At 39.1% G+C, this 16,437-nt stretch overlaps 1 protein-coding gene across 1 annotated transcript in view; it reads left to right on the top strand.

Annotated features, from left to right (window-relative positions):
- Positions 1-16,437, top strand: part of ACBD6 (acyl-CoA binding domain containing 6) — a 205,584-nt gene that overhangs the window by 161,555 nt on the left and 27,592 nt on the right. The window contains exon 7 of the mRNA XM_005690940.2: positions 12,419-12,449. Coding sequence (XP_005690997.1) covers positions 12,419-12,449 — 31 coding nt within the window. The remainder of the gene's footprint in view (positions 1-12,418; positions 12,450-16,437) is intronic.

Raw genomic sequence — 16,437 nt, 5'->3', positions numbered from 1 at the left:
CAAGAGATGAGAATCCCAGGCTACCCGACCTGCCTCCTGAGAAATCAGTATGCAGGTCGAGAAACAACAGAACCAGACATGGAACAATGGACTGGTTCAAAATTGTGAAAGGAGTATGTCAAGGCTGTATATTGTCACCCTGCTTATTTAACTTATATGCAGAGTACATCATGCAAAATGCTGGGCTAAATAAATCACAAGCTGGAATCAAGACTGCCAGGAGAAATATCAGTAACCTCAGATATGCAGATGGTACTACCCTAATGACAGAAAGCAAAGAGGAACTAAAGAGCCTCTTGATGAGGGTGAAAGAGGAGAGTGAATAAGCTGGCTTAAAACAACGTTCAAAAACTAAGATCATGGCATCTGGTCCCAGCTCTTCATAGCAAATACATGGGGAAAAAATGGAAACAGTGACAGACTATTTTCTTGGGCTCCAAAATCACTGAGGATGGTGACTGCAGCCATGAGATTAAAAGAAGCTTACTCCTTGGAAGAAAAGCTATGACGAATCTAAACAGCATATTGAAAAGCAGAGCTATCACTTTGCTGACAAAGGTCTGTCTAGTCAAAGCTTTGGTTTTTCCAGTGCTCATGTATGGATGTAAGAGGTAGCCCATAAAGAAGGCTGAGTGCCGAAGAACTGATGCTTTCAAACTGAGGTGCTAGAGAAGTCTCTTGAGAGGCCCTTGACATCAAGGAGATCAAACCAGTCAATCCTAAAGGAAATCAGTCCTGAATATTCATTGGAAGGACTAAGGCTGAAGCTCATTCTAAGATAGCTGGAGAAGCTGTCACTTGAATTACTACAGAACTCTAGGCTGACACTGCCCTGATGGCAGCTTCTGAATGGTTTCTGTCTGAAATCCTCCTGAATAAACAGATGCCAGGTGTATTCAATGATAGTCTTATGAGTCTCAATGATTAGATGAGCCGATGAAGACCACCTTGTGGGCATAGTACATACATTATTGATCCTTTAGTTCCAGCTGCTCACTTATTCTGGGCCTACTTAACATGTCAATGCAGTCATCTTATCTTCAGTTCCCAAACTTGTTCTTGAGAACATCTGTATAGAGAACATCTGTGGATCTGCTTGGCTGCCTTAAAAGGGATGAATAATCAGTGGTGGTTTAGTCACTAAGTCATGTCCAACTTGTGCAACCCACCACACAAAATAGGGAAACATGATTAAGAAAATAACTGAAAGGAAAACAATCAAAGGCAGCACTCATAGCTCAGCTGGTAAAGAATAGGCCTGCAATGCAAGAGACCCGGGTTCAATCCCTGGGTCTGGAAGATCCCTTGGAGAAGGAAATGTCAACCCACTCCAGTATTCTTGCCTGGGGAATTCCATGGACAGAGGAGCCTGGTGGGCTATAGTCCATGGGATCACAGGGTCAGACATCACTGAGTGACTAACACTGATGTAAAACAAATGATTTTTTGTTCACATATATGCCCAGACATTTACTTGATGCAAGACACTGAGGGACATCGTTAGTTTATGATAACTGAATCATCAGGAAAAGATTAAATAATCTCTCATGTTCTCCATCTTGAGTGATAAGGGGAAGTAAGATACCTTAGAAAGTTTATAAGGGCAGTTTTCAGTGTTTGCATATTCAAAGAGTAATGTGCCAATTATTTTTAAAATGTGCTGACAGGTTTTTCACTCTCTAAAAGGTGCTTTGTTGTTATTTAGTTGCTCAGTTGTGTCCCACTCTTTGCAACGCCATGGACTGTAGCCCACCAGGTTCCTCTAGCCATGGGATTTTCCTAACAGGTGCTATTAATAGTTAAATGAAGCTTTACTATACCTACCTTTTTTTCCCCAAGAAAGAAAGGAGTGTGCTTATAGCCAACTGAAGACTTAACTCATGTGTCAGAAAAATTCTTAGAAAAATAATTACAAAATGTGTTTGCCAGCACCTAACATATGGTAAATTGTCAGATTAGTTTAATCATATTCTATAATAGAGTCACAGATCTCACAGGTTAGGAGAGGCAAAACATTCCAAGCTTAGAAATAATATTGAAAATTACCCAAAATTATATTACTAACTCATAATTTTTATCACTGCTTCTAATTCCTCACAGTTTTCTTGAGTGTTTCCTTTATCATCTATTCACTTGAAATACTAAAACAGAATTTTTATTTCAGATGTCAAATTACTGGATAAGAACTAAATCTCGCATTACCCACATGGGAAAATGCATCCCCTCTATGCAGCTCTCTTATTACTCTTTTAATGATTCATGCTGTGTACAGTATCTTTAGAACTAACATTGGTAGAAATGGTAGATTAAATCTGAATTAGAGTATCAGTATCACTATGGTCACAAAAAAAAAGAAATCCAATGACACTCAGGAGAATTTTCTGCTCACACAGAACATCTTGGAAGCATGTTATTTCCATGACTTGAACATCACATGCTATTTAAAGTAATGCTCAAAATTCTCCAAGCCAGGCTTCAACAGTACATGAACCATCAACTTCCAGATGCTCAAGCTGGATTTGAAAAGGCAGAGGAACCAGAGATCAAATTGCCAACATCCACTGGCTCATTGAAAAAGCAAGAGAGTTCCAGAAAAACATCTACTTCTGCTTTATTGACTATGCCAAAACCTTCGACTGTGTGGATCACAATAAACTGGAAAATTCTTCAAGAGATGGGAATACCAGACCACCTGACCTGCCTCTTGAGAAACCTGTATGCAGGTCAGGAAGCAACAGTTAGAACTGGACATGGGACAACAGACTGGTTCCAAATAGGAAAAGGAGTACATCAAGGCTGTACATTGTCACCCTGCTTATTTAATGTATATGTAGAGTACATCATGAGAAACTCCCAGGTGGCACAGTGGTAAAGAACCTTCCCGCTGATGCAGGAAATGCAAGAGATGCAGATTTGACCCCTGGGTTGGAAAGAGCCCCTTGAGTAGGAAGTGGCAGCCCACACCAGTGTTCTTGCCTGAAAAATTCTAGGGACAGAGGATGCTGGCAGGCTACAGTCCATGGGGTCTCAAAGAGTTGGACATGACTGAACACAGAACACTACCAAAGTACCCGTGACATTTTTCACAGAACTAAAACAAATAATCCTAAAATTCATATGGAGCCATGAAAGACCCAGCATTGCCAAAGCAATCCTGAAGAAAAAGAACAAAGCAGGAGGCGTAACCCTCCCAAACTTCAGACAACACTACAAAGCTAGAGTAATCAAAGCAGCATGGTTATTGACACAAAAACAGCCATGGATCAGTGGAACAGAAAAGAGAGCCCAGAATTAAACCCACACACCTACAGTCAATTGATCTTCAACAAAGGAGGTGAGAGTATACAATGGGGCAAAGTCTCTTCAGCAAATGGTATTGGGAAAGCTGGACAGCATATGTAAATCAATGAGGTTAGAACATACTCTCACATCATACACAAAAATAAACTCAAAATGGCTTGAAGACTTAAACATAAGACATGACACCATAAAATGCCTTTAAGAGATCATAGGCAAAACATTTTGATATAAATTGTACTAATGTTTTCTTAGGTCAGTCCCTAAGGCAATAAATAGTAGAGAAGGAAATGGCAACCCACTCCAGTATTCTTGCGTGGAGAATCCTGTGGACAGAGGAGCCTGGTGGACTGCTGTCCATAGGGTTGCACAGAGTCAGACATGACTGAAGTGACTTAGCATGCATACATGCATTGGAGAAGGAAATGGCAACCCACTCCAGTATTCTTGCCTGGAGAATCCCAGGGACAGAGGAGCCTGGTGGGCTGTCGTCTATGGGGTTGCACAGAGTCGGACACGACTGAAATGACTTAGTAGCAGCAGCAGCAAGGCAATAGAAATAAAAATAAACAAATGGGACCTAATCAAACCTACAAACTTTAGCATAGAAAAGGAAGTCATAAACAAAAAGGTAGCATACAAAATGGGAGGAAATACTTGCAAATGATGTGACCCACAAGGGTTTCACTTCCAAAATGAAACAGCTCCTACAACTCAACAACAAAAACCAAACAATCCAATTGAAAAATAGGCAGAAGACCTTAACAGACATTTCTCCAAAGAATAAATACAAATGGCCAACAGGCACATGAAAAGATTACTAATTATTAGAGAAATGCAAATCAGTACTACAAAGAAGTACCACCTCACACCATTCAGAATGGCCATCATTAAGAAATCTACAAATAACAAATGCTGGAGAGGGTGTTAAGAAAAAGGAACTCTCCTACCATTGATGGGAATGTAGGTTGGTGCGGTCACTGTGGAAAACAATATAGAAGTTCCTCAGAAAACTAAAAACAGAATTACCATATGATCCAGCAATCCTATTCCTGGGCATATATCTAGACAAAACTATAATTGAGGACGATACATGCACCCCTGTGTTCATAGCAGAACTATTCACAATAGCCAAGACGTAGAACAACTTAAATGTCCATCAGCAGAGGAATGGACAAAGAAGTACATACATGCAGTGGAATATTACTCAGCCGTAAAAGCAAAACAGTGCCGTCTGCAGCAACATGGAGGCGACTAAAGATTGTCATGCTAAGTGAAATCAGTCAGAAGGAGAAAGACAAACACTGTATGACGTCATTTCAATGTGGAACCTAAAATGTGACACAGACAAGCCTATCTATGAAGCAGAAACAGACTCACAGACAGAGAAAAGACCTGTGGCTGCTGATGGGGAAGGAAAGGGACAGACTCAGTTTGAGGTTAGTAGGTGCACACCATTATATTTAGAATGGATAAACAACAGGTCTTACTGTATAGCACAGGGAACTATATCCAGTCTCCTGGGATCAACCATAATGGAAAAGAATATAAAACAAGAATGCATATGTATGTAAAACTGAATCACTTTGGTGTGCAGCAGAAATTAACATTGTAAATCAGCTATACTTCAATAAATAAATAAATACAGTTTTAAATAAACACATACTTCTTACATTTGACAGGGTGCCCCATCTCGGGAGAGAAGAAAATCTAGTCCTTAAAGGAATTAATTATTAATAAAATGAAAATAATGATCAAAAATTATAAAGAATCAGTGTAGAATACATGTGGGGAAAGAAAGAAATCTGTGTAAATTCAAGAGAGACCAACTCGTCCTATGCATACAGGAGAAAAAAGCATCTGGAAGTCAAACTGAAAGAGTAATTTTTCACCGAGTTAACTGAACTGAGTTCATGATTGTTTGCACCCTTATAGAATAATTACATCTGGCATTTATGCTCCACAATGTAGGAAACATGGTAGAGTGTACCAAAAAGTAAAGTTGTTCTCCAAAGGCCAAAACAAACACAGCTAAGAAAAAAAGTAGTAAGCCTTAAGTTTTTAATAAGCCCAAAGCTTTAAAAAGAAAGTGGTAAGTTTAAACCAACACCTGACTGTCCTGGAAGCAAGGATCAGACAGTCCCAGTATCTATGAGGTAGAAATCTCTCAAAAAATGGCAGCCACCATCAGGGAAAAGTAGACATTAAAAATCTACCCTTCAACAAAGAGCTGACATGAATTTTTCTTAGCCTGCACTGCAAGCCCAGGAGGGAAGGTGGGATGAGAAATAGGTTTGCCCTTTTTAAATTTACACTAAGTAGTTGTTTAAAAACCTCCAAGCTAAGAACTCAACGTAGGGATCTCAGACTGATAATATTTCCATGATGTCTGTCAGAAACAAAAGCAAAATCGTTCTAGAGGGACAGAATCTCAATTCAGGGAACAAAGCACAGAATTTTTCACAGATAAAACCCCACTTAAAATGAATTCACAGTCCAAAATTATAAAGCACACAGGTAGTAATCAACAGTACATGAATCTCAGGCAGCACAAGTATCACATGTACCAGCACCTGCCCCCTCTCCCTGAGCTCAAATAAAAGAAACACAGGGACTATACATCTGCTTAAAATGCTCAAATATATCAAAGACATGAGATATATTAAAACATGAGAAAAGAGCAGAACGCTATAAGGTTGGAGGACAGATTTCAAGAAGAGTGAAGTGCATTTACAGGTGTGAATGTCCAGATAGGTATTCTTACTGGGAATCGGAGGTCACAAAGTTGCGAGGAAGATGACCAAGGCTTGGGTCATAAATAACCTTGTGCTCTGTATTACTCAGGACTCCGTTTGCAAGCGACAGGATCACTTTTGCCTAGAGGGTATTTTGTTGTTGGCTCACCTAACCAAGAAGGACAAGGACAGGGTTGGAATAAGAATTAGAGACTCTCATTCTTTCTGGATCTCTCACTACTACTCTTTTCTTTGTGAATACTTCATTCTCACCTACCACACACCAGTTTTCTCCAAAAAGTGGAAAAGAATGCCACTTGTAGTTTTTGATCCACATCTTTTACTTTTTACTTTCTTTTTTAAAAAGTTGTGCTAAGATATACATGACATGATTGCTGAGAGAAATATCAGTAACCTCAGATATGCAGATGACACCACCCTTATGGCAGAAAGTGAAGAAGAACTAAAGAGCCTCCTGATGAACATGAGAGAGTGAAAAAGTTGGCTTAAAGCTCAACATTCAAAAAACTAAGATCATGGCATCTGGTCCCATCACTTCATGGGAAATAGATAGGGAAACAGTGGAAACAGTGACAGACTTTATTTTGGGGGGGCTTCAAAATCACTGCAGATGGTGATTGCAGCCATGAAATTAAAAGACGCTTACTCCTTAGAAGGAACATTATGACCAACCTAGACAGCATATTAAAAAGCAGAGACATTACTTTGTCAACAAAGATCAGTCTAGTCAAGGCTACGGTTTTTCCAGTAGTCATGTATGGATGTGAGAGTTGGACTATAAAGAAGGCTGAGCGCCAAAGAATTGATGCTTTTCAACTGTGGTGTTGGAGAAGACTCTTGAGAGTCCCTTGGACTGCAAGGAGATCCAACCAGTCCATCCTAAAGGATATCAGTCCTGGGTGTTCATTGAAACGACTGATGTTGAAGCTGAAACTCCAATCCTTTGGCCACCTGATGCAAAGAGCTGACTCACTTGAAAAGACCCTGATGCTAGGAACGATTGAGGGCAGGAGGAGAAGGGGACAACAGAGGGTGAGATGCTTGGATGGCATCACTGACGCGATGGACATGAGTTTGAGTAAACTCCGGGAGTTGATGATGAACAGGGAGGCCTGGCGTGCTGTGGTTCATGGGGTCACAAAGAGTCAGACACGACTGAATTGAACTGATACATGACACAATTAATTAAACATTTTTAAGTGTGAAGTCAGTGGTATGACGGAGAAGGCACTGGTGACCCACTCCAGTGTTCTTGCCTGGAGAATCCCACGGACAGGGGAGCCTGGTGGGCTGCCGTCTGTGGGGTCGCACAGAGTCGGACACGACTGACGCAAAGCAGCATTAGTATTAAGAACATTCACGTTGCGCACCTGTCACTACTATCCATCTGCAGAATGTTTTCATCATCTCGTACTGGAACTGTACCCCCGAGACAATAACTCCTCATTCCTCTCTCTCTGCAGCCCCTGGTAACCACTGTTCTATTTCTGTCTCTCTGAATTTGACTACTCCCAAATAGTTCATACAACTGGAATAATACAATATTTATCTTTTTGTATCTGTCTTTGTTCACTACACCACTTTCTTTTGACCAGGAAGAAAAATGCTTTCTCTGTACACATGCTTCTATCTCCTTGCTCTATTTTGAAAATCGTTTTTTTTTTAATATAACTTTATTTATTTTAATTGGAGGCTAATTACAATATTGTATTGGTTTTGCCATACATTGACATGAATCCTATTTTGAAAATCCTAAGAGAAGACTCTAATTGGTTTGGCTTGAGTGACATGCTTACTTCTAGACCAAGAGGTTGATGGGTGCTATGATGTGCTCAGCTCAGGGGGTTGCGTGACCACCCTAGAATCTTCCCCAATTCTCTGTGTGCACATATACCTTCTCAAAGAGCCCTTTTGATCTAAAATAGCATCTCGCATCATCTAGACACTGTATTATGCTTTTTGGAGCACTTATAACTGTCTATTACAGAAAAGATGTATTTGCTTTTTACTTCCCCTACCACTAGAATGTAAGAGTTATAACATGAGGGACCTTCTCTCTCTTGCTCACCTCTGTGCTCCCAGTACCTGGAACACTGCCTGGACCATAGTAGGAGCTCAATAAACATTTTAAATTAATTCATTAGTTGGAGATTGAAGTGGAGTTATAGATTTAGTACTCATTGGTAAAAGTGATTAAAAGAAATTAACTATGCTTCTACCTCTTGTGAAGATAAGCAATTACAAATTGAATGAAATTGAACTCTGCATATATATTTATATGAACATAGTAATAAAACAAGGAATTTATGCACAAATAGCAAGAAAGTTATACTTTCTAAAAATGGATAATTGTAGAAAATATAACCTTGCATGATGGATGCATAGGTTAGAGTCCTGAGGTTGCAATAGATTAAACCCTTTCTGAAATTGTTTTCTGTTGCCAAGCATTTAAACTATAAATGTGGATGTATAAACCCATCAGGTTTGTGTGCACATAAGTGTGAATATATAAACCCATCAGGTGTGTGTACACATACACAAACACACACACATACATTTTTACTGGTTAACTTTGGAAACTAGCAAAGCAGATACAAGTTTAAAGCCATAGTGGGCAATGCAGTTCATTCAAAATTGCCCTTGACTGTAGCCAGGTAAATCCAGATACTCAGGAACACAACTTCACAGTGTCATTGCCAACCCTCATTATCATCTCTTGGATCTTGTTTACTGTGGCTGCCTCAGTTCTCTTCCCCTACCTGTCATTAATCTCAAGGGCAGGGCAAGGCAAAGAGGAACTAGGAGCAAAGTAGGGACTGAATTGAAAAATACAAGGAACAAGTACGCAAAAATAATTTCTTATTTTTCTGACTTCTTGGTGCTGCTGTCCATCTTTTACAGCCCTTAGAGTTTATTATTATCCTTATGATATATAATGAGCATCTCAAACGTAAGCAGTGCTGCACCTCAGCTGAATCTACCCTACTCACAAGGTTCCTCAAAATTACATCTTTCATATCTCCTCCAACCTATCCACCCACACGTTACCACCAAATCCAATGAGAACTCCAATTCCTGGTAAGAAAACAGTTTAATCAAACTGCACTGCTTCAAAGTTGTCTTCTACCCATCAGCTGTTATCCCTGCTGAACTTATCTACGTGTTAAAGAATTACTTTTTTCTAACTACCTATCTGAACCAGAAAATAAGCTCTCTGTGGCAGCTTTTTGCCTTTCTTCTTAGATTAAATAGATTCACACCCAAAACCTTCTGGGAACCAACCCCCATATTCAGTCTTTAGGTAATAGGAAAGGTAGATATGGTTTGTCTAAGAGTAGTTGATTTAAATCATAATACCACTCTGTCTCATTTACAATAATGGTTAATCATTTATTCTTAAATACATGGGGCTCAAGAATGGCCATGCACATACTAAATGCATATCAAATTAATCTAAATTCTACTTTTTACCTCTCCATCACCCTGATTATGTGTTGCTCATGTAACGTGATCATCTGCCTTCAGCTTAAGAACTAGCATTACTCAGATGGAAAGATATACCATGTTCTTGGATTGGAAGAATCAATATAGTCAAAATGATTATACTACTCAAGGCAATGTACAGATTCAACACAATCTGTAGCAAATTATCAATGGCATTTTTCACAAAATTTTTAGAACAAACAATTTTTAATTTGCATGGAAACATAAAAGGCACCAAATAGCCAAAGCAGTTCTGAGAAAGGAAAATGGAACTGGAGGAATAAGGCTCCCTCACTTTATACTACAAAGCTACAGTCATCAAAACAGTATAGTATTGGCACAAAAACAGAAATGTAGATCTATGGAACAGGATACAAAGTTCAGAAGTAAACCCACACACCTATGGTCAGTCTGTGACAAAGGAGGCAAGACTGTACAATGGCAAAAACACAGTCTCTTCAATAAATGATGCTGGGGAAACTGGAAAGCTACATGTAAAACAATTAAATTAGAATATTTGCTAACACCACACACAAAAATACACTCAAAATGGATTAAAGACCTAAATATAAGACTGGATGCTATAAAACTCTTAGAAGAAAACATAGGAAGAACACTCTTTGACATAAATCACAGCAATACCTTTATGGGTCCACCTCCCAGAGTAATGAAAATAAAAAGCAAAAATAAACAAATGGGACCTAATTAAACTCAAAAGCATCTGCACAGCAAAGGAAACCATAAAGAAAACAAAAAGACAACCCATAGGATGGGAGAAAATATTTGCAAACGAAGCAATTTACGAGGGATTAATCTCCAAAATATACAAGCAGTTCATGCAACTCAATATCAAAAACAAAACCAAAAACACCCAATCAAAAAATGAGCAAATGATCTAAATAGACATTTCTCTAAGAAAGACATATGGATGGCCAAAAACACATGAAGAAATACTGAACGTTGCTAATTATTAGATAAAATCAAAACTAAAGAGGTATCACCTCATACAGGTCAGAATATGCGTGTGCTCAGTTATGTCCAACTCTGTGACTCTATGGATTGTAACCCACCAGGCTCGTCTATTCATAGGATTCTGTAGGCAGGAATACTGGAGCGAGTTGCCTTTTCCTCCTCCAAGGGATCTTCCTGACCAGGGATTGAACCTGTGTCTCCTGCGTCTCCTGAATTGGCAGGCTGATTCTTTACCACTGAGCCACCTGGGAGGCCCATGAGTCAGAATGGCCATCATCAAAAAAATCTACAAATAATAAATCCTGGAGAGGATGCAAAGGAAAAGAGAACATTCCTACACTGTTGGTGAGAATGTAAGTTGATACAGCTATTTGGAGAACGGAGCTTCCTAGGTGGCCCTGGTGGGAAAGAGTCTGCCTGCCAATGCAGGAAACACAAGAGACATGGGTCCAATCCCTGGGTCAAGAAGATCCCTTGGAGTAGGAAGTGGTGGACAGAGGAGCCTGGCAGGCTACAACCATGGTGTCCCTAAGTCAGACTCAACTGAGCACACAATATAGAGAAAAGCATGGAGGTTCCTTTCAGTACTAAAAAGGGAGCGACCATATGATCTAGCAATTCCACTCCTGACCATATATCCAGAGAAAACCACAATTCAAAGAGATACATGCACCCCAATGTTCATTGCAGCACTACTCAGAATAGCTAAGACATGGAAGCAAATTAAATGTCTATTGACAGAGGAATGGATAAAGAAGATGTGGTATATATGTACAGTGGAATATTATGAGACATAAAAAAGAATGAAATAATGCCATTTGCAGCAGCATGGATGGGCCTAGACATTATCATCCTAAATGAAGTCACAGAGACAAAAAATCATATGATATCACTTATATGTAGAATCTAGAAAACTTATACAAATGAATTTATTTATAAAACAGAACAGACTCAGACTTTGAAAACAAACTTAATGGTTACCAAAGAGGAGAGATTGGAGGAGGGATCAATTAGGAGTTTGGGGATTAACATATACATCCTACTATATATAAAACAGATAACCAGCAAGGACCTATTGTATGTACAGAGAACTGCTCAATGTTCTATAATATTAAAGATTTTTTAAAAAAATAAAATAAAATAAAATGACAAAAAAAAAAAAATAACCTATGGGAAAAGAATCTGAAAAATAGATACATGTATAACTGAGTCACTTTGCTATACAGCTGAAACTAACACTGTAAATCAGCTACTCCAATGTAAAATAAAAATTGAATTTTAAAAATAGCATCATGAAAAAGTACTCATTGATAATTAGTTTATATAGTTAAAATATTTTTATTTTAAAGAAATAATTTAACAGTTAGATTTTCCTGAGTATATGTGGGAATTTTTGACTTAACAACTTGTAGAGACTTTGTGTGCCTTGAAATCACATTTCTGTATAATATTTGCTATGATTAGGAAACTGCATTATAAGCCTGGAATCTGCATCTTTGAAAATGGGTTACAAAGCTACTAATTCTTACTATAAATCATAGACTTCTTAGATAGATTTTGGGAATGTACTTAAAAAAAAAAACATTATAATACTGGCCATGATAAATGGCCATTTTTCTGCCACTAATTGGGTAATCAAACTGTCACATTTTAAAGGATTCCCTTTGGTTTAATATCTGCAGATCTAGTCATCCTGTCACTCTGTGGCTGCTGTAGTGCACAAGTTACCATTCAACCTTCTCCTTTTCTCCAAGATGGACAGTTTGGTCAGAGGTTACTATGAGGGTCAAAGAACTGGCTTCTTTTCCTGTAGCTGGTAAACCTATGGGACTTTGGTCTATCAGATATTTGCTATAGCTTATATATTTTCATACTTTTGCAATAACTTAGATTCTTTGTTTCTTTCATAGGACAATGAAGGTCAAACAGCTCTACATTATGGTAAGATGTTTTTAAATTATTACTAGTTATATTTGACTTTATTTGCTTATCTCAGCTTTGTCCCAACACTACGTAGCGCTTGGGAAAATGCCAGCCACTAGGTAGAGCCTGGTGGGCTGCCGTCTATGGGGTCGCACAGAATCGGACACGACTGAAGCGACTTAGCAGCAGCAAAGCTACAATAACTTTATGTTTAAAAAATAGATTAGTAACCTCTAAAGTTGATCATATGTTAAAATTCTTATGGACACACTCATAATGAATTGAGCATTTCTACACAGTCAACAGAAATGAAGGTTCCTCCAATCCCCTTTTGAAACTTCATTATTTCATTCCTGTTATTATCAATGACAACTAAGATTCTAACCATTGTTACTTAGGAGCTAGAATCTCTCCTGTAAGAAATACTTTCTTGATGTGAAGAAAAATAGATTTGATTTTTTAATTTATTTCTTCTATTAACTGATTAGCCTCATTAAGTAATTTTCACTTAAATAATCTGTAAAATAGAGGATAATCTGTAAAATGGAAGTAATATGGCTCTTAAGGAGCTCCTGGTAAGAGGTAAGAGATAATAAAGTACTTTGGAAACTGTGAAGGACTAGAAAAAGTATTGCTACTTTTATTGTATTTGGATATGAACATGGTTGAATAAGGGCTTCCCAGGTGGGTCAGTGGGTAAAGAATCCTCCTGCAATGCAGGAAATGTGGGTTTGATCCCTGGGTCAGGAAGATCCTCTAGAGGAGGGCATGGGAATCCACTCCAGTATTCTTGCCTGGAGAATCTTATGGACAGAGAAGCCTGGTGGGCTGCAGTCCATAGGGTCGCAAAGAGTTGGATGCGACTGAAGTGACTGAGCGTGCACATGCATACACACACACAGTTGAATAAAAGACAGCCATCAATATTTAAACTAGTATGTATCAAGAACATCAATAAGAAACAATCAAATGGAAAAAATAGACCCCCAAAACAGATAGCTCACAAATGAAAAAGAGCCAGATAAGCAATAAACAAGATGCTCGCCCTCACCAATAACTTCCAAGAACTATGAATAGTCTGAGATCATACACTACTTGAACTCTTACCAGCTAGCCTGATGCAGTTTTATGGATGCTGGCAAAAGACACAAAACTCATGGATCAGAGACAAAAAAGACTATTGTCCACAGCACAGCAAGCAGCATGAGCTTCATGTTTGTGTCATTTCCCCTTGAGTCCCATGGGAGCTACAAAGAGCAGCCCCAGCAGATCTTAGACACAGTGTCATGGCTTAGAAATCCTAAGCTTAGGGAACTCCAGCCTTTTATAATAAGCTGCCAGCAGACCTGCCCAAACTTTGCCCTGGAGAACACATGTCTTTATCATACTGGACAATAAACAAACCTGCCTTCTATTCTAGAAGGAAGCAGTACCTCCGTTGACAAAGGTCATTCACAATATTAACATCTTTTGAAAGAGTCTAGCACAAAAGCTATCTTTACCTCTGGTCACACGGTGTACAGAAACATGAGAATCCCTTGGAGAAATGTCTCCCAACAATAATTAGGGGATGCAGATTAAAACATTTAGATATAACTTCACACAGATTGGCAACATGTAAATATGTGCACCAGGGCTTCCCCAGTGGCTCAGCAGTAAAGAACCCACCTGCAATGCAGGAGCCACAGGAGATGCAGGTTCGATCCCTGGGTCAGGAAGGAGATCCCTGGGTCAGGAAGGACATCCCTGGAGGAGGGCATAGCAACCCACTCCAGTATTCTTGCCTGGAGAATCCCATGGACAGAGGAGCCTGATGGGCTACAGTCCAAGGGGTTGCAAAGAGTCGGACACGACTGAAGCGACTTAGCATACACATAGCATGCACGCAACATGTGCAAAGAATAGAACTGGGATGTGGAGGAACAAAAACTCTCATATACTGCTATTGGGAATGTCCAACCATTGCATCACTTTGGAGGTGAATTTAGCAAAAACCTAGTGAAGTTGAAGGTATGGGTACACATACCCTACAACCTGGCAATTTCACTTCTAGTATATTCCCTGGAAATACTCCCCAACATGTGTATAATGAAACATAATTAAGAACATGTACTGCAGCATTACTTGTAATAGCCAAAAACTTGTTTTATTAGCCTTTATATTCATCTGTTTCCGTACTTAAAATAGTTAGGTTGCATATATATATACACACATATATATGCATACATGTACATTTTGTTACCAAATACCTTTGAAAGGTGTGCCCATCACAGTATACAAGAAATCTCAAGGCTCCTTTCTATAAACAGCCCTCTGAAGTAGTTATTGTTTTCTGCAATTTATAAATGAGGAAATCAAAACTCAAAGTTAGTAAACTTACCTAACAGAGCCAGAAATTCAAACCCATTATCTCTAAATTTACCAGGAAAGGAGAGAAAAACAAATGCCTTCCCCTCCCACTTTCCACAGTGCTCACATCGTTCACTCTGCAAACTTGTTCATATAAGTCTGTCATATATCTCCTCTAACATCACTAAACGCTGGCTACTCTGAACTCTGATTTTCAGTCTAGGAAAAAACTTTTCTCAGCTTCCTTCTTACCTGTTTGAACCAGGCATTAAGTCAAGCACTCCAACAGTGATTGTGAGGTCTTCACCAAAAAATTCGGGGCTGCGCCTTATTCCTGACGTCTGACTTCAAGAAGCAAACTGACTTTTGTTTCAAAATATGTGCCATGAGGTCCTGAGTGTACTGCTCTGCTTAAAGAGACAACTCTGCCAATGCAACCTCCTTTGAAAAGGAGGAAGTTCCACACACTAAAATTAAGTTCTTTAAAAAGTGTGTTGCATAAGCAGTGTAAGTGGATTCGTGGGACTTCATTGGAACTGTTATGAACGTGCTTGAGGCTCATCAGCTTTCAGTGAGCCATTCAAGGGCTGCATTAGGGCCTGGGGACCATGGTGACTGACAACTCAAAGTGCAGGTGTGAAGGGACCACTCAGCTTCCTAGTGAAGCAAAACAGAACTGCTTAGAAAGCAAGATCTGCTTATCAGGAGCAGAAGGAAGGAAACACTTCATCTAAGAAGAAAAAGATACTATGTTAATTTTATCAGAGATTGATCATATTGTTAAATGCTCACATTGTTAGCGTTAGTCTCTCAGTCGTGTCCAACTGTTTGCAACCCAATGGACTGTACCCTGCCAGGCTCCTCTGTCCATGGGATTCTCCAGGCAATACTGGAATGGATTGCCATTCCCTTCTCCAGAGGATCTTCCTGACCCAGGGATTGAACCCAGCTCTTCTGCATTGCAGGCAGATTCTTTACCATCTGAGCTACAGGGAAGTCCCATTAAATGCTCTGTTAATCCTCAGCTGGAAACAAAACTGTCCTTGGAACAATATCCTAGTCCTTCTAAACTCCTCATATGTGGAAAATATGTTTTAGTTTCTCTCTTAAGTTTCATTGGATCAAAAGTTAAAGTGAGAGATTGAATCAGATGCAGGGAGCTCAAATCCGATGGTCTGTGACTACCTAGAGGGGTGGGATGGGGTAGGAGGGAGGCTCACGAGGGAGGGGACATACATATACCTATAGCTGATTCATGTTGAAATAGTGCAGAAACCAACACAATATTGTAAAACAGTTGTCGTCTAATTTAAAATAATTAGCAAAAATCTTAAAAAAAAGTACCCTTTATACATACACAAGTTTAGGAAATGTGTGGCATGTCTAAAAAGAAAGCAAATTATTAGTTCTTATTTCCATCCCTTCAATCCTTTCATTCAGTAGACATTTTTTAGTACCTTCTCTGTGGCGCGTGTTGTGTTTTCCTTTCATTTCTCCATCCAGAAACTGTAGAAACAGTTACACCAGACTAAATATGCCCTTGAGAATGTAGATGAGTCATTCTGTCATCCGTAGTTAACCATTAGGGGTAAATGCCTTTACCGATGTGGGAATGTGTCCATTTAATTTGATATGTGTAAACTTCATTTCTGAATAG

This window comes from Capra hircus, chromosome 16 (assembly GCF_001704415.2).
Source record: "Capra hircus breed San Clemente chromosome 16, ASM170441v1, whole genome shotgun sequence".
Lineage (NCBI taxonomy): Eukaryota > Metazoa > Chordata > Mammalia > Artiodactyla > Bovidae > Capra > Capra hircus.
The sequence above is the reverse complement of the archived record's forward strand: the minus strand, read 5'-3'. Positions and strand labels throughout refer to the sequence as shown.